Source organism: Pogona vitticeps, chromosome 2 (assembly GCF_051106095.1).
Source record: "Pogona vitticeps strain Pit_001003342236 chromosome 2, PviZW2.1, whole genome shotgun sequence".
Lineage (NCBI taxonomy): Eukaryota > Metazoa > Chordata > Lepidosauria > Squamata > Agamidae > Pogona > Pogona vitticeps.
Genome location: NC_135784.1, coordinates 126,315,509 through 126,334,845, shown reverse-complemented (window position 1 = coordinate 126,334,845; position 19,337 = coordinate 126,315,509). Strand labels below are relative to the sequence as shown.

Sequence of the window (19,337 nt, the reverse complement as noted above, 5' to 3'; positions counted from 1 at the left end):
ATGACTTTCATTTTATTTTTACTATTCAATTTGCAAGCCTCCAGAATCCTAATAACATATAAACAAAAAAGTTTCCAGAACTCTAAACCATTGCGAAATTGAACTGTTATGATCACCAGCAGGGTGTACTATAAGACTATAAGATATTTTTGGAAAATAAGACAACACTATTTTCATATGAACAGCATTCAGCTTCTTGTTTTTCTTTACTATAGTAAACTGTTGTTACATCCTAATTTTAATCACACTTACATTTTCAGAACTGCTTTTTCTAACCATCTCCCCCAACATTTCTCCAACATTTCACACACACAAAATTCCAAGCCCTGGCACTTCCTTTTTGTCTGAATATTAGCTGCTGGAGTCAAACAGAGGAATGTTGCTGTCCTGTTGAGTCTGAATAATAATAATGATTATTTGTTTACCATGATATTCCAATCCTACCTTTCTATGGCAAGAACAATTTTATGTGTTTTTTTGTTCGTTCGTTCGTTCGTTCATTCATTCATTCATTCATTCATTCATTCATTCATTCATTCATTCATTCATTCATTCATTCATTCGTTTGTTTGTCTATTCATTTGTTCTTTCATTCATTCATTTGTTATTTTTACTTCTATACCAGCCCATTAGTGTTATCTCTCTCTGGGTGGTTCACAACATACAATAGAATCATACAATTAAAGCACTATATAATAAAAACAAGAAAAATGCAAGAAAGTACAATAAATCATTGTTGTAGGTTTTTTGGGCTGTTCGGCCGTGTTCTTAAGGTTTTTCTTCCTAACGTTTTGCTAGTCTCTGTGGCCAGTGCACAGAGCACAGACAGAGTTCTGTCTACTGTCCTCTGAAGATGCCGGCCACAGAGACTGGCAAAATGTTAGGAAGAAAAACCTTAAGAACACGGCCGAACAGTCAAAAAAACCTATGTCAGCCATCGGATCCCAGCCGTGAAAGCCTTCAAGAATACAAGGTACAATAAACCCTGTCACTAAAACAATAAACCTGCCTTTAAATAGAAATGCACAAATTAAAATCCATTTAAGCATCTCAGGTTAATATTCCCCACTAGTAGAATGAAGATTCTGTCTTAATTAGCTTACTAAAAACAGAGAGGGATGATGTCTAGTAGACCTCTGTAGGAAGCTTATTCAAGAAGGAAGGGGCGACAAGAAAGAAAACTGGGTTCCTTGTGGTGGCTTTTTTAGTCTCCTTGTATGTTTACAAATCTTAATATCAGAGACTGTGAGGAGTGGGTAGGGTGGATAGCTATTTTGTGAGGCAAAAATTACATTTGAGGCAGCTTACAGACAAAAAATATGAATAATGGAACAAGGCAAAGTATTATCCTAACAATAAAATGCTCAAATAAACAGTAATAATAGCATCATAAAAGCATTTTATGTTCAGCAAATGAGTAGGAAAAATCAAGTTATAACCAATGTCTACCCTCCATCCCTTGTCACAAAGGAAACAGCTTTAATAGCTGTCACACACATACAGCATCCCTGGTACATTAGCTACTCCATTAGTCTGTCTTGTTGTTAAGGGAATAAATGATAGATTCCCGTAAGTGCTTCCTTCTCTACCAAGCCGGTTTGCACATATATCCTGATATTTCTAGCTCACTTTTGTCTTCAGGGATAGCTGAACAAAATGAACTTCATGGAAACAACATTAAAAAAAGTTGTTGTGTGCTGTCAAGTTGCACCCAACTTATGATGAGCTTAGTTTGGTTTTTCAAGACTGTGAGATATCTAAAGAGTGCTGCCTCCCCACCCCCCATGAGTTTCCATAGCAAAGGAAGAATTTGAACTCCTGTCTTTTCAGTTCTAGTGCTACTTGCAGATTTCAACCTCTTCTTCTCCCCCTATCACTGGACGTTGCTTGACTAATTTGAGTCTCTCAAAATAGATGGGGAACTTGGAAAAGGGGGCAAGAGTGCACCCATTGTTGGGATGTGGCCTTCTTTACAGAATAATTTGAAAAGCAATCAGGAAACAGTTCCCTTCATCCCTTAGAAGGTTGGATTGATGAATATGAAGCGTTCCTAGGTTTACAAGTATGAAATTAGGGACATATTTCGCTTCATAATTTCACGTCACAAAAATCTTCTTTTGTCATTCATTTCACTTCAGACTTTCTAACTAGTTGCTTTCCACTTTACTCTTGCTTTATGGAGTCCCATCAGACCAGTAGCCAAAATTATGAGGTGAACAGGCCGAAAGAAGGGGGGATTTTAGTTAAATGACTGGCAGATAAACACAAGAGTCCCAATACACAGATGCAAATATCAAAAAAAAATTATAAGATTTGAAAAAAGAAGGCATATTTTAGTTCTCTAGTCCTTGTTTGCACTCATTGGCCAGAATGTGAGAAGATGAGGGCAAATTTATATCTTAATGAGCAGTTAGGTGAAATACTGTACACAGGTTTTTTGTTAATTGTGTGCAAATCAAAAGGTTATAGGCAGATGTATTTTCTTTAAAGATGCTTAAATATTGGCAAAAGGAATTTGAAATATTCTCTAAAGGGGCCAGGTTCCCATGCCCCCCCCCCCCCCGGTTTGCCTGAAACATCATTGAGACAGGAAAGCAAAGTGTGCTGCTTATATATCATCCCCTAATGCAGTGGTCCCCAACCTTAGGACTACAGATGTTCTTGGGCTACAATTTCACCACCACCTCTGCCGGCCAGGATTTCTGGGAGTTGAAGTCCAAGAACATCTGGAGGCCCAAGGTTGGGGACCACTGCCCTAATGCATAAAGCACTCTCTGGGTGGTTTACAATTTTAATTATGCAATTTACAAATGTCCTCACCACTCAGCAAGCTGGGTACTCAGTTTACCAACCTTAGAAGGACAGAAGGCTGAGTCAACCTTGGGCTAGCTATTGGGGCCTGTCAGGATCGAACTCAGCTCATGAAGAGACTCTTGACTGCAGTACTGCAGTTTAACCACTGCCCCACAGGTCTGCTAAGCCTGTGCTTTAAATCAGGGCTGAGCAATGTCTGGCCTACAAATATTTTGGAAGACAACTCTCATAGTCTCTTATGGTTCACCACACTGCAATGCCTTATGTATTCTGTTATAGGTATATAAACAAGACACTCTGCAACTGACTGGGGAGTCAGAAGCTAGAGCTTGGAATGTTACTTTCAAAATGTAATTAGTTATCTTTTCAAGGCCCCAAGGTAGATAATAATCATTTCATGCTGTCCAGGAAGTTCTGACTGGCGGCGACCCTTTCCAGAGTTTTCTAGGCATAGAGTATTGCGAGCATTCAGAGGTTTTACTCTTCCCTTCTTTTGGTGATGTCTTGGGACTGTGCAGTTTGCTCAAGACTACATAGGCTACATTTTCTGTCAGAAAGCAGAATGGGGAATTGAACTCCTAACCACTCTCACTGAACCATCCAGCCAGTTTCAAAGGTAAGTAATTATTATTACAACTGAAATCTTTAAAAGGGAACTCTACTTGTGTGCTTCCCATACATAACCAAGTACTTTTTCGGGTACTTTAATTTTAAAAAATAATATCAGTACTAAAGGTTGCTAATATGATGCGGAAACATACCCTCTCTTTGTCCACCTTTTTGTCGCCTCAGTACCAATGCCAGAGCAACAGGCAGCTGCGTGAGAAGCCACAGTGTAAGCCAGAATTTCAAGAGCATTATGCCTCACTTACAGCGAAAAGGAACTAATTAGAAGCAAGAAATGATTTGTGTTTGGTTACTCTCAAAGGTCTGTAAAAAACCAAGAAGGAAGAATATTACTACAATAGATATTCTAGTCAGAGTCATCCTATGTCTCTACTGTTGGCTGTAACAATAAACAGACAATAGCAGAGTAGAGTAGTGGCTGAAGCAGTTAGCCTGAGGTGAACCAAGGTTCCACTGAGATGACTCTTGGCAAACAGCAGTGTCCCTTGGGAAAAGATGGTGACTTTGAGTCACTCTGCTTTCCTTTAGAGCAGTGGTCCCCAACCTTGGGCCTCCAGATGTTCTTGGACTTCAACTCCCAGAAATCCTAGCCAACAGAGGTGGTGGTGAAGGCTTCTGGGAGTTGTAGTCCAAGAACATCTGGAGGCCCAAGGTTGGGGAACACTCTTTAGAGTCAAATTCAGCTGGGCCTGTAATCAATCTGGTCAGAGACATAGACTTCAGAAGGTTAAACCTGAAAAGAAGGGTGATCCCTAGATTTATACAAATGTTAAAGGTATATTGTGTCATTTGTAACTGTGTTAACTTAGTCTAACCTTATTACCTGAAAAATGTGACACTACTGGGCTCTGAAGGACAAAAGTGGAAGATGGTACAACCAAGATTGCCTGAGGCACAGGAAGTCATCTGAAAGGGTTGTGTTTTGTGGACCTGATAGTTAAAACTTACTTCTTTTTGGAAGAACAACACCTGAGGAAACTTCCAGCAGATCTGGCACAGCCCAAACATGCAAAGCATGTGTCTGTTCTCTTGCTTGCTCTTCAGGTAGATAAGGGGAACAACAGAATACTGACTTCCAGCTGGATCAAAGATCATCAGAGTTGTCAATGTTGTTGCCCTTTGAATCATCCTATACCTTATCATGAATTTATCTGGTGTCAGCCACTGTCTGAGGGCCAAACTACACTTTACAGATAACCATCAGTACAGCTGCAATTGTCTTCAAGAGATAGGGCTGAAGCAGTTTTTCATGATAGAGGAATCAGATTTGGAAAGAAATAAAGTGATTATTGCCTGAAGACCAACCACAAAACGAAACTAATCTGCAAGTTAGGAAAGCAGCAAAAGCCTCCTGCTGTGACAATAACACATAATCAACACTTAATGAGTTCTTTTTTTCTTGCTCAAATTTCAAAGCCCTGAATGATTTTTGATTCAGCAAAGACACACATTAAGCTCAGTAGGTGCAATCGAAATATTTTATTTCATTTTAGGTGTAATGGATTCTATGTACATACCTCATGGGATAGTGCCACTTATTCATACTCCCACTGACACTTGAGACAAGGAGGACTTCTGTTTCAGAAGAGAGCAGTCATGCATGAGCATTGCATAAACTATTTTTATTTCTTTTATATTCCAATTATTCAATAACTAATTATTAGTTACTATATAACAAGTTAGTAACTAATTACTTATTAGTTATATTTGTATCCCATCATTCCTCCAGTGAACTCAAGGCAATGTGTTTGGCTGTAGTTCTCTTCATTTTATGCTCACACCAACCCTGTGAGATAGATCAGGTTGAGTTTCCTCTTTAAGAAAGGCCGTGACAAGATCCAGTGTGTGGAGTGGTGCAAATGAAAAAGGCAAAACTATGCCAGATTTTGCCACTTTGTAAAATATCTCAAAAGAAAGATGGAGGCCAGCTTGAATTCCACAGGATTTTTCAATTGGCATCCAAACCTACATGCTTAATTTAATTGCTTTACTCAGATCTCTAAATGTGTGTTCTAGAAGAGAGGTGGGGCATTCACTCGCTTCACTGGAAAATGGGGACACACCACCCACATGAGTCAGCTGACACAAGAAGCAACACACCTGACCTGCCACAACATCTCATTTTCCATCGTAGCCAGAACCAGCCTGTTCAGCCGGTGCCTATATATAGCAATGACAGTGAGCTCATAGTTTCTCTTTGGCCTAGTTCTCAGTGAACCTCAGATCGCAGGTGAAGTCCAAACTATTTAATGTCACTCAGCCAAAACAACAACAGCAAGAAATCCATTTCTATACAGACCAAAGAGAGGAAAGGACCTCATCACATCTTCCTTCTGATGTGCCTGTTTTCTTTGAGGTCAAAAGATCTGGGAAGCCACTGCCAAGATTTCCTTTTAATTTTAAGATTTAATTTTAAAACATCTGTTTGTTTGTGTTGTCCATAGTAGGATAAATAACAGTGATAAAAAATGTTTTAATAGGCTGAAATGACAAGAGGTTGTAAGGATTAAATCCCCCCCACTTTCATTATATTTATTAGCTATTTTTGTATCCTGTGCTTCCTTCAATGAGAGCAAAGCGACATAATATGGCTCTGCTCCTTCCTCTCCACTTTTCCTCATAACAAGCCTATAATATAGGTCAAGCTGAAAAATGAGAGGTCAGCCCATGGTCCACAGTCAGTTTCAAAGTGCAGTGGGGCCATACACCTGGATTACCAGAAAAATACCAGGTCAGCCTTGTAATTACATCAGCTCTCTTTGCGCTGGTCAAAAATGGACCATGAGATGAGATGAGTTCCCCTCGCTAATCTTGACTGGATTGTATAATGGCCCAAGGGATTGTAAATCCCTGCTCCCCAGCCCTATGATGAAGTATTTCATTGTTTGAACTCCCATTTAGGTTCATTAAGACAAAGGTTTAGAGTTTCATTGAATAGTGATCATAAACCAGAGAAAGAATTGAATGTGGATTATGAGAAATGTGCTGCTCAAGTCCCAAATCCACACTGAGAAAGAAGGTGTGTCTTAAATCAATAGGTGCCCCGCTTGGCCAGAATCAGTTGTCATTGATTCCTCCATGAATTTCTACATGATTTGGAACTTTAGTGGGCTCTGGTGTACACAGATTTTTGCTGGTAGGTTAAAGTACCAGGACCCAAGACATTTTGCTACCTGAGATGGATGAGCAGATTATGCCCGTATCACGTCCAGGTTCTTAATACCCAAGTACAACCAAGTCACTTTGGCATAGGAGACAGACAGACAGACAGAACCTCTCGAGCAAACTTCCACATTTCTAGCAGCAACAATACAGTAATAGCTAACTAAATAATTTGCAGGATTTGCTGTCTGAGAAGCCGCCTCACTTTGCCTAATGATCGAACTGGCCCTCTTAGATGCCAGTGTGCTGAGGACAGTGTAGGAAGTCCAGCATCCTGACACACTTCTTCCTTCTCTGTATTTTAATTTCCTCTTCTGTAAATGGGGTCAAGGATGACAACGTCTGTACTAATTCCAAGGAAGGCAGATTGTAAGAGACAAGATTGAGTTCAGGGCCAGCTCTTCCAGGATTAAATCTCTTCAGGTTTTCTGGAAGTTGTGTCATGGCAACTGGACTTCTTTCTTATTAAGTGGAGACATTTCTCTACTTATCCAAGTAGCTTCTTTAGTCTGAAGACAGTTGGTAGGAGATCCCTGATAATCTTCCACACCGGTTTCATTTCCCCCTGGTCTGAATAGGCTTGTTAGATGGACAAAGGACTCGGGGGTGGGTGTGAGTGAAAATCCCACTTCTGCAGTCCTTCTCCACCTATTGCCATGGGTCTTTAACAGTTTTTAACAGTGGTCCGATATGCAGATGATACCACTCTGATGACAGAAAGTGAGGAGGAATTAAGGAACCTTGTAATGAGGTTGAAAGAGGAGAGTGCAAAAAACGGTCTGAAACTCAACATCAAAAAAACTAAGATCATGGCCACTGGTCCCATCACATCCTGGGAAATAGAAGGGGAAGATATGGAGGCAGTGACAGATTTTACTTTCTTGGGCTCCATGATCACTGCAGATGGAGACAGCAGCCACAGAATTAAAAGACGCCTGCTTCTTGAGAAGAAAGCAATGACAAACCTTGACAGCATCTTAAAAAGCAGAGACATCATCTTGCCAACAAAAGTCTGCATAGTCAAAGCTATGGTTTTCCCTGTAGCGATGTATGGAAGTGAGAGCTGGACCATAAAGAAGGCTGACTGCCAAAGAATTGATGCTTTTGAATTGTGGTGCTGGAGGAGGCTCTTGAGAGTCCCCTGGACTGCAAGGAGAACAAACCTATCCATTCTGAAGGAAATCAACCCGGAGTGCTCACTGGAAGGACAGATCCTGAAACTGAGGCTCCAATACTTTGGCCATCTCATAAGAGAAGACTCCCTGGAAAAGACCCTGATGTTGGGAAAGTGTGAAGGCAAGAGGAGAAGGTGATGACAGAGGACGAGATGGTTGGACAGTGTCATTGAAGCTACCAACATGAATTTGACCCAACTCTGGGAGGCAGTGGAAGACAGGCGGGCCTGGCGTGCTCTGGTCCATGGGGTCACGAAGAGTCGGACATGACTAAACAACTAAACAACGACGAACAGTGGTCTTTCTGGTGGATGTCATCCTGATTTTTCTGGGGACAGAGAATGACTGCGGACGTGGGATTTTCACTCACCCCCTGTCCTTTGTCCATCTAATGAGCCTATTCAGACCAGGGGGAAGTGAAACCAACATAGAGGGGTCTCCTACCGACTCTCCTCAGAGTGAAGAAGGTATTTGGATGAGTAACGAAACATTTCAACCTGATTTCAAAGATGTCCAGTTGCCATGACTCAGCTTCCAGATAACCTCACCTGGATGACTGAGAATCTTCACAGATATATCTCTTCAGGTTCCATCAGAGAGATGTTCCACTCAAATGTGGATGCCTGTTAGCACAACACAACTGCTCATAGGTTGAAAGTTAGCAGGTCCAGAGAAAGTTATCCTCATATAATGTGTAGGGTTTTTTTTAATAATATGGGGCCATCTGTAAATATAACAGACTTCTTGGGGGACCAAACAAAAGGTAGAGTGAAATAGATCTCTTAGGTAGCCAGTTCTGACAGTCATAAAAGGGCTGCAAATTGGTATTTATTTCATATGGACTTATTTTATTATCACCATCAGTGAGGGGAAGGGGTATTATGAGATCCTCTGCTTCATGTGGGAAAACAGCATGGCTGGCTTGACAGCACCTTGACAGGGATTCGGGGGGGCGGAGGTATGCCATTTGGGCAATCAGCCAGTAGAACATCTTGGGGTGACTCTGAGTTTCTCATATAATGTCTAAAGCAGTGTAATCTGGAGGAAACAAGCCCTTATGATCGCAATGCTTTTCTCTAAAATGATTGCTTTTGCCCATTGTTTGGCACAAGAACAGGTGTTCTGGCTTTTCCCCAGAGCAATGGAATGAAAGATAAAGAAAAGCTCCATAGAACCTTTCAATACATTCTGGGTGCTGGGTAAGGAGGATCGCTGGAAGTGAGGAGGAAGTTATTGTTGTTGTTTTGACTTATATATCACGACATAGTGCTAGAACACTCTCTGGGGGGTTTACCAAATAATTAGGCAAGGAACACTTTGCCCCAGCAATCAGGGGGGCCCCACTTACTGATCTCAGAAGGAAGGAAGGCCGAGTGAACTCTAAACCAGCTCCTTGAACCTGTCAGGATCAAACTCAAATCATGAGCAGAGGCTTGACTACAGTACAACCACTGCACCAGGGGACTTGAGTTGCTTTGCAGATGCAACAGTGCTCAAATCGAGAAAGAATTGTCTGGCACCTTAAAACCGAACAAGTTTTATTTGACACAAACATGTGTGACTCTGCGTCCCAGTTTATCAGATAGATCTGGAAGAGTGGATCCATGAAAGCTTAAGTCAATGTATACGAAAACAATTCTTCATCTTTAAGATACCATAAGAGTTGTGGTTTTTGCTGCAGTAGGCTCTTCCTCCACCAGCTTTGCATAGTATCCCGTGCATGATACAAGGGACTTGGGTGTTTTTCCAAGCATGGTTAAAGCAGCTTTGGGATGGGGCAAAATAACACTGGGAAAGGTCCATCGATCTGTTCCACCAATGCCACTACTCTGATCAACAAAAGAGTCAGAGGCCCCATTCCACCCAATGACTCCTTCAAGGTAAAAGAACCATAACTGTCAGGCAGCGTCATGGTGGAATCCTACCTGATGTCCACTTTGACTTCATGCTGGTTAGAGTGCCCAGTGTGAGGGATGATAGCTGTTCAACATGGAACAAAGCCCACATATCTTTTTCCAGATTTGCTACCCATAAAACAGTGCAAATTCACAATTGTAGTGTGTTTTTTCTAACTCCCAGTTTGTCTTTATTCCATGTAAAACTACCCCAAAAGCCATCATATACTGACTTTGTCTTGTTTCCAGCTCTTAACAGTGTGACATCAAGATATGTATGTGTCTCTTAAGAGACATTGTGCCTTTTCAAGGTGATCCTCAAAAAGCTTATGTAGGGGCAGTGATTCCACTCAGTGGAGACAAGTGTGAGAAAAGGTTGATATCTCCTGCTGCATTTGTTCATCTATTGCTTTTCTCATGGGCACTGTCATCAGTTTCTGAGTCACATTCATAAGTTCTGACAATGATGCAATACTGTAAAGAAGACTATTGCCATACAGATTCCAGAAGCCTGGCTGCAGAACATATCCCTCCTTTCAGACTCACTGGTTAAAAATAACCAGCCCCTCACAACAGTGGCTGGAGAATTCTGGGAGTTGTAGTCCAAAACGTAGCATCTCCAAGCTCTGGACTTAGTGACTGATTTTTTTTCCAACAATGAAGAGTTAATTCTACTACATTACAATTGGGAATAGGATAACTGTACCCCTTTTGTTATATCCTAGTAAGTGATGGAGAAGGGCTATCCCACTGAGGTGGCATACATTGTTCTTTTTCTCCTATTTTATCCTCCTGACAGCCCTCTGAGGGCCTAGTCTCACCTGCCAAACCACCACCAAATAGTTTATTTTTGTGGTCATACGGTATAAATACAAGTTCAAACATTCACATTGTTTTTAACTATATCAATTCATTTCTTCCTATTTGAACCATTATAGCAGGCTATACTGCTCTTAATTTTGCATCAGTTCATTTTCTATACAGTTTCTTATGGAAATCAGACCCCGCTTGCCCTTTAAAAAAAAACAAAAAAATTACCTCAACAGTGCAATAGAGAGGTCCGAGCCTTTTCTCCTCCTCTCCTTTTCCTTCCCTCCTTTACTTGACCCTTTTTCAAAGCATCCTGAAGAGGAGAGTTTTTAAAAAAAGAAACAGAAGATGCAACACTCCTTTCTTTACAATTCAAAACAGGAAATCTCTCTACTCAAGCCCTATTTCACCTGCAAACGTGGGGGGAGGCTGCATCCTTCAAGCTGTCTCCTTTTGAGCAATATAGTCATGCTGGCAATATATCTTTAAAGGGGAAAAAAGGTACAAGCAAAGTGGCTATGAAGTGGCCCAAACACCCAGAAACCGAATCCCTTTGCAAAGGAAATAAATTGACAGCAACGTTCGCACAGGCTGAAATAATAAGAAATGAAGTGATTCATTATTGGTACAAAATAATAATAATAATAATAATAATAATAATAATAATAATAATAATAATAATAATAATAATAATAATAATAATAATAATAATAATAATAATAATAATAATAATAATAATAATAATAATAATAATAATAATAATAATAACTCCTGTGAGGGGGAAATAAATTAGAAATAAACAGCCGTCTAGAAAAATTAGTCAATAATGACTGTGCATTGTGTGACCTGAAATTAACAAAACAATCTTAAAAATGGCCCAAGAGGTATCACTGGGGTTTGACCAGTCCCTGAGGTGGGAATTCTGAGAGAGTTTGGCTGGCCCAAGTTCACTCAATGAGGTTTTGGCTGAATTGGGATATGAACTTCGTCTGTGCAAGTTCTACTCTAGCAGTTCAGCCAGTGCACCACGCCGGCTCTCTTCCACCAGTTGTGAAGTTACTGGACAGCTTTCAAGGGGAAGGGCAATATTTATAATATATATTTATTATAATAATGTAAATTATTTTCTGGTGCTGAGAACATCCTTGCAACATCCTTTGGAGCTGCTGCTGCCACCACTACGTTGTCTCTTATTTGTATGAGACACTGGCAGTTCTCAAGGAATTAAGAGGAAGGGTGACATGGAAAAGTTGTCAGTCCAAACAGATCTACATCACATTTCCAGTAGCCCACTCCATCAGCAAACCTCTGGATCTCCATGCATGGCATTGGATGGCACATGAAGAGGCTCCTGTTGTGTATACGAGGCAACATGATTCAACCTTTCAGTCCCAGTGACTCCTCCCTGAGTCCCAAATTGGGAAGAAAAAAAAAAAACCTTCGCTTCAGAAACAAGTTTCTCCACATTCACTCCTTGGGAGCCACCCGCCTGCCTATTGGTATTTCTGGAGGTCTGACGCAATGCAAAGGCATGGAGACAGTGTAAGCCACCCCTCCAACACCCCTTCTTATACAGGCAGGGCTTGTTCATAGTGTGCCTGGAATGGAAGGTCAGACCCAGAAACTCTGAGTGTATGAAGAAGCCCTTGCTCACTGGCTTTGTGGGAGGAATGTGGTGCTTAGGAGGAAGAGGGTAGGATGCTTGAAGAGCATCCCTCAGAAAGTCTAGGAGACTAAGAAAACTAGGTGAACCTCACATTGTCTCTATGGATGAGAAATACCTACAGATCCCCTACAGGTATGTTTCACTGCATAATACTTGGTGTCTTGAGAAGCCAGTGATACTATTAGGGGTGGTGGTGGTGGTGGAACGTTTGGGTTTTATACTGTAAATGACTTTCCTTTTGGTTTCAGAAGTGTTGCCTTTTTCAGAATTTGGGAAAATAGTAAGTTTAAGAGCTTTTGTTGGACAATGCCTATAACTCTTCAGCCTGCACAGTAGTAGTCCCAAAGAGATTTTTTTTCTCAAGCACTGATATTGCTGTGTACTTGAATTGTTAGTTGCCCTGAATGCAGGTTGAGACAAGTTATATCACTCCAGTAGCTGAATACCTGCATACAGTATTTCTATCCAGAAGGGCATGTATGTGTCTTTGTATCTAGAGCGAGATAGAAATCTAGATATAGATGTATCTGTTTTAGAGATATGTCCTGTCACTTTGTGGTAGATTACAGCTAGATATTTGTGTCTAAATGTAGAAATCATCAGCTGCGAAGTGATAAGCTGTACCTCTGAAAAGAGGATTTTATGTACTGAAGGGGAGGTGCATCCCATATTGCAACAATCTATTTTTACTTGTGGTAAAACGTAACTGTTCAAAAAACCTGAAATTCAGAGGCCATTCTAATCTGAAAGGGATCAAAGTCTGGATGGGTCAGAGTCTGTAATTTGGAAGGGACCATAATCAATGATTATACAAAATACATAAAGTGCAAAATTGACGCAGTGATGTCTATCAGCCTGGATGGATTTCAAAGGAGGTTAGACAAATTAATGAGGAACAGAACGGCCAATGGTAACAGATCAGCACGGCCATAGACTACCTCTAGTACATATCAGGAGCCATACAGTTTGCCCTTTTGAATGCCAGTTCAAACGCTGACAAACATTGATGTGAAGGTGCTCTTGCCCTTGCGTCCTGCTTGTGGACTTCACAAAACAGGCAGGCACCTTGGTGTGTAATGTACGTGGACATTTGGTTGGCCAGCACTGGAGTAAAATGCTAGGCTAGATGATCCATTGCTCTTCTGAAGAAGAAAACAGGGCTCTCTTTTATGTCCTTCCTTTTAGTTGTTCTCAATATCCTTGGTGTTTTAACATGGAGGCTTTTAGTTCAGCCACCACCAGTCTCATCTAAATGGCCCAACCTGTCTGTCCACAGAGGAATGGGGGGAAAAACAATCCCCATGTTGTTACAACAACACTGTAAGTAATACATGGGCAGGGTGGCAGGAGCCTCTCCCTGGAGGCTGAGATCCCAGCTGTCCTTGCCAAGACATCTACTTTCTCTTCTTTGCTTTGTTGCTATAGGCTTGCTGTGAATGCTTATGTCCTGCCTTTCCTTTCCCAGTGTGCCATCACAGGTGTGATCAAAAAGGAAGGGATGTCTCAAAGCAAATTAAGCAAGCAACTCCCTCCTGCCGTCTCCTCGGAGTGCCCTGTATGTTATGAGTCATTTCAGTCTCCAAAAGTGTCACGCCGGATGTTGAGCTGTGGGCACACTTTTTGCCACGACTGCTTGGTCAAGTGTCTGCTGGCCTCACGGGATGAAGGCCGGTTCCAGAACACTCTCACATGCCCCGTGTGTCGCTTTGTGACTTTCCTCTGCAGGAAGAGGGCTTGCTGGCTATCCAAGCCAGCCCTACACCCTCCGTCTCGGGAGCTACCACTGTCACCCTCTTCATTGCCCTGTGGAGTATTGCTAGGGCCATCAAACACTTTAGTGATGCCTAGCCGTTTCCTGACACCGTTCTGCAGTTATGACAACCAGCAGAGTGTGCGTGGCTGCCCCGGCATCGGGCAACCTGGTGGCTTGGAGCAGGAACCACACATCTTCATTATCACGCAGTGCGGAATGCCACTGATTGAAGAGAACTTTAGTGTGGTAACTCAGAACAATGACGTGGAGGCTCCAGGGTCAGTGGCGTCTTCAAGTTCACTGGGAATAAAGAGCTGCTTCCATTCACCAATTATGTTGGCAATTTTCCTTATTTCTGCTGTTGCTTTGTTGGGGGCTGTGCTTCCCTGGCTACTACTTGTGAGAGACAATAAATAATCATGGTGGATGGAACATCTTATGGGCCTACAAAAACGTTGCTTGATAAACTTCTCCAGAGGTATAATATGAAGACGGTGGATGGCTTTTTTTTACAAGCCTAATATACAGGATCCTTCTGTCTTTCCTGTGGATCTACCTCATGAGAGAGTTTGTCCTCGGCTGCTTCTGCAATACGGTAAAAGCTGAAATATTTCCTGAGTTCAGGTGGACCAGAGATCTGTGAAGGGAACTGGCCCCTACAGGAGATGATCTTTATGTTGGTCTTCCTTTATCCCAGGAATGTTCTTTTTACCCCAGGGATGATGTGGAGCAGCAAAGAGGGTCTCAGAGAAAAAAAAAAGGTATAATCATTCTTGTAAGGCTATTCTTTCTGTTTCATGTATTTGCTACAAAGGGATATCTGTCCTTCCTCCAAGGATCTCAGAAGAACTTTTTCATATTTCATGGCTCCCCTCGGAGATCAGTGTCAACAGAGAGATTGCAATGTTTCCAAAAGCCAGCCAGTGAGTTCTGCAACTGATCCAAAATATGAAACCACGTTTTCCATATCTAAAGTCACCAGCCATCTCTGGAGGCAAAAGTGAATTCATGGAGACAGGATGGTGTTGACAGACGCTCTTGCCTTGCCTTGCCCTGGGTAATAAAATAAATGACTGTCTTTGAGAGATGATGTTGACAGCCTGGGTAGATTGCCATGGGGAGCATTATCCCAAAGGGAATTCCACCCAAACGCCAGCCCTTCTATTTCATTGTTCTACCTGGCTAACTCAGGACTGTCAGTCTCTGCATCAAAAGTGCCTGCCTTGCCCCAGCTATGGATGGAGGTTTACTCTTGCTTTTTAATGAGGAGCCGTGGGCTAGCGACCTCTAGCTGAGAGGTGGTTTGGTTCCACACTTTCCGTGTCTAGAATCCACACCTTCCATATTGTTATTGATTTCTTTCAGATGTTACAGCATCCATGTGTCAAAAAGTATCTATCGATGGTGGGGTATTTTATAAGGAGTTTTAAATTTTTGGATCTTCTGTACATTTTTTGCTGCTTTTTATACTTTTGTTACAGCCTACAGTAAAAATTAATTAAATATTAACTTGTTGTTGTAGCCCTTAGGAAATGGTCCATGTCAGATCCTAAGAGCAGGTTTGCTGGAAGGTCTTTTCTCCATTCCCAGGCTGAACAGTTCTCAGACTTTATTTTTCCTTGGTTTTGCTCAAGGAGGACGGGGGAGCGGGTCCTTGGGTATCTCACTGTGTCGATATGAAGCTCCTTCTTGTCCACTTAGGAGAACATGAGGGTTGCACCTTCCAAGGACAGCCATCACCAACCTTGCATCCTCCAGAGGATGGCTGGGGGATGCTGGAGGTAGCAGCCCAGCACTTCTAGAGGGCAACAGATTTGAGGAAGCTCAGCCTAGATAAATGCTCAGTTATGGAGAGGACTGTTGACATGCAGTGGTGGTATACAACTAAGTAGAAATGAGTTCACATACCATCGTAATTTCTCTCTGTGGTTTCAGATGGTGCACATAGGATGACTAAGAGCTGTGTAACAGCTATTATAGCCAAATATCGCAGGCACAGGTTTCATGACACTTTAGCTCATTTTGTAAAAACAATACTTATCAGTGGAGGCAATTCACGCAACAGAGTATGATATTGAAAGGAAAGGAATTGTGTGTATGTGTGGTGAATAAGTGTGAGAGGATCCTGCTTTCCTACACATTTGGTCTGGGTTTTATACACAGACATTCTGGCAAGGGCTTTCAGGAATTTCAATATGCGGAAAGTTTTTATTTTGATTTTATTTTGCAACCAAGCACAATTTGCTGTTAAATACATTGATGCTATTTGCTAGATGGCAAGAAGCGGTTTGGCAGATCTGAATATTTAGTATTGTAGTTAACATGTCATGGGAAGCCGAACTAGACATAACATGGGAGGTTTGTAATTACGATCTACTTTAGGTGCTTAGAAACATATACTTAAAACTAATCAGCAGTATCACATGGGCTTTACTGAAGATGAGGTAGCAGCATTCTGGGAGAAGATGTTTAATGCTCTCCTGTGCTTGTCTTCTTTCATCTGTGAAAATCAATCAAATGTCCTTGTGGGAAGCAAAAAAAACCACCACAAAAAACAACAACACAAACAAACCAAAAAACCCAACAATCCTAATACTGATCTTCTCTCAAGACAGAGAAACACAGAGAGAAACAAGGGCCAAAAATTCTATGTGGTTTTTAAGCTCTTTCATGTTCTGGCTTCTGATAGGGCGATCCCAACATTTTCAAAAAGGCTGGACCAGGTTTTTAGAGAATCAATAACCCATGGGCTTCTATCAGGTTCACATGACTTGATCACACCTTGGGTAAGAGCACAGCCAAGCCCACCATCTACAGATTATGCGGCTTTTGAATGAATGATTGAAATCCCCTTCATCATCTCATAAGGTAAAGCTATGCTTTCATAGGTGTCCTGGGCATTAGGCCCAGGCAATGAGAATCGTGCAATTCAGTTGTGCAATTGGTTCTGCAACCTACATGTGTAAATGCTTAATGAATTAGCACATCCAATAGTACTGATCAAGGGGATTTTTAAAAAGGGGGATTATTGTATTCTGTTGTTTTGCTTGTACTTTAATATTGCTCTTATTTATGCATTTTAATATGATACCTGTTTAATTTTTTTTAATATTGTAATAATTTATTATGTTAACTTTTAACTTTCTTTCTTTGAATACTCTAAGCTACCTTGGATCCTTTAGAAGAAAGGTGGCCTATAAATATTTTAAATAAATTAAATAATAAAAATGTGCAGCGAGCTTCAGATCTGGTTCCCCAGCTTCATGTTGCACACACAGAGCTGCGCAGCAGGATTTCAGCGATTCTGCGCAAGGCTATCCCTCTGCTCTCACTACACTCAGTCTCCTTTTCCTTCTAGACACAACCATGGTCCAACTTTCCTTGTCTGCCCATAAGCCTTCCTTGTAATAATGTTCACGCTGTCAGCCTGTGGGGCACATTTCTCCCTTGATTGTCCGAGCAGGTGACTCCCAAGCACACTGCGTATCATCCAGAATGGCCTTAATCTGGCTCTAAAGTATTTGTTTCCAGTGCATAGGCTAGTGGTGAAAGCAGGCAACTAGGCAAGCTTAGACTCTTATTTTTTGAAGGACCAGTCTCCATGAACTTTAACTCAAGTGTTAAAACATTTCTGGCCTTTTTTTGTTCTCTGCTAGGAACACAATACTCCATTCCTTCACCGTGATTAAAGAGATGCTTTGCTTTGGGGGAATTAATCAGGCTGCAAAGGGAAGGCTGGGTGAGCTGCATCACTTTGGCTTGGCACCCTGTGAGATGGTCCACAGGCAGAAGGCAGGGCATAGAAGCAAAAGGCATGGGGGGGTGGGGACAATGGAATTCCCTGTTCTGAGAGCTGCGTAGTAAACCTTCAATTTAAAGGCCTCGTTCCGGTGGGCAGTCCAAATCAGAGCAGACCCAGTGAATGAGTAGGATTAGTACATGGGTTTGTCTCACCATTCAGCCATTGATATGGATAGTCGTCTTTAGTTGGCGCTAGCAGTTAGATTTATACTTAAATGTTGGGACTCAACTTTTTGCATATTCACAGATTTTTTTTTTCCTTTTCTAAATTCTTTCCAGGTCTCTAATGTGCTACTTCAAATTGTCTCAGTAAACACAGCAAGTGGAAATAACTTGCCCCAAAATATTGGCAATAGTTGATGTTGTGCTGCTGTTATTGAAAAGGGTTGGCAGTGCAGGGGAGGGCCCCTAAGCTTTCAAGTATTTTGGGCACATCAATCTTCCACCCCACTGTGGCAAAAAATAATTGTGCCTCAGCAAAAATAAAATAAAATAAAAATATTGGTGGGCCCCTTGTCCCTGTGAGACCCCCTTATTATTAAGAATAATAAAGCCCAGCAGACACCTGGTTCTTGAACACAAAAACTGAGTGCAATCGAAGCTTTCCAACACAAGGGACTATATGGCTATGGTGGACATGAATCCCCCCCCCCATGTAACTAAAAACTTACTTTAAAAAATGGTAGCCAAAAGGTTGCCTGTGACAGTCGCCTAGCCCTGATCCACATAATGATTCTAAGCCTTAGCTGGGGAAGAATCACATTTTTTTCCCTTGAAAGGTGAAGCACCTAATATTCCTAACAGAATGAGGCATGTCATATTTGTAGCTTGCTGCACTCAAATCACAGCTTTCCCCTGTAGGGAAAAAGTAATGCCTCTGCTAGAGAAAGGCTACTTTGAGAGAAAGCATGTACCTCTTATGAGTCCCGGCCGGGATTCTTTGACTCCCCAACACACCTTCAGCTTGTGAGGCAATGCATGCTCCAAGGGTTCCGAGAAGTATGACAAGCTGCCACCAGCTTCCAATATTACCAATTTGAGTAGCTTGATCGACGCAAAGGCTCTATATTTTACTACTACACCTCTCCTCTCAGTCACCTTTCCAGACACCACCATGAAAGGATTTGTAAAATGTATTAGAAAAAAGGAGAAAAGAGAAAGAAACAAAGCCCAAACAATTCAAAAAGGAGAAAATAGTCATACATATAAGAACAAATATTGGTACAGGATGACAATATGCAAAATGGGGACACACCAGAAAATAACAAACTATAGTCAGCCCTAATCTGAGGAGACCCTTTTATTTCTCCAGCACAGCTTTACAAAGTTCTCCATGTGAGTCATGGAACATACCTGAGCGGGGAAAAGCCTTACCTGGAATCGCTCCCTCCCAATGGACCAAGAGTGAGACAAAGGAAACCACCTTCCCAAGGTTTTTTATACAATTGAATGACCTATTAGCACCTGGGCTGACCATCATGTAATTACTAACAATCCACTTTGATCATTCTGATGTGCATCCTAGCCAGCTTCCAAATCTGCATACCCTTGGGCAAGGGTGCAGCAAATTTCCTAACTCTTGGATACAATCAATTGGCATCTGCTTTGATATACAAAGATACAGCTTAAAGTGG

General features: G+C 41.6%; 1 protein-coding gene across 1 annotated transcript; it reads left to right on the top strand.

The window, feature by feature from the left end:
• The first annotated feature begins 11,990 nt into the window (after positions 1-11,990).
• RNF222 (ring finger protein 222) lies at positions 11,991-18,878 on the top strand. The gene is made up of 2 exons (XM_020796302.3): positions 11,991-12,281; positions 13,615-18,878. The coding sequence occupies exon 2, from the start codon at positions 13,648-13,650 to the stop codon at positions 14,317-14,319; it is 672 nt and encodes a 223-aa protein (XP_020651961.2). The 5' UTR covers positions 11,991-12,281; positions 13,615-13,647; the 3' UTR covers positions 14,320-18,878.
• The last annotated feature ends 459 nt before the right edge of the window (positions 18,879-19,337 follow it).

Bases quoted from the DNA above. Each gene is read 5' to 3' on its own strand.
- RNF222 (XM_020796302.3), top strand. From the start codon at position 13,648: ATGTCTCAAAGCAAATTAAGCAAGCAACTCCCTCCTGCCGTCTCCTCG.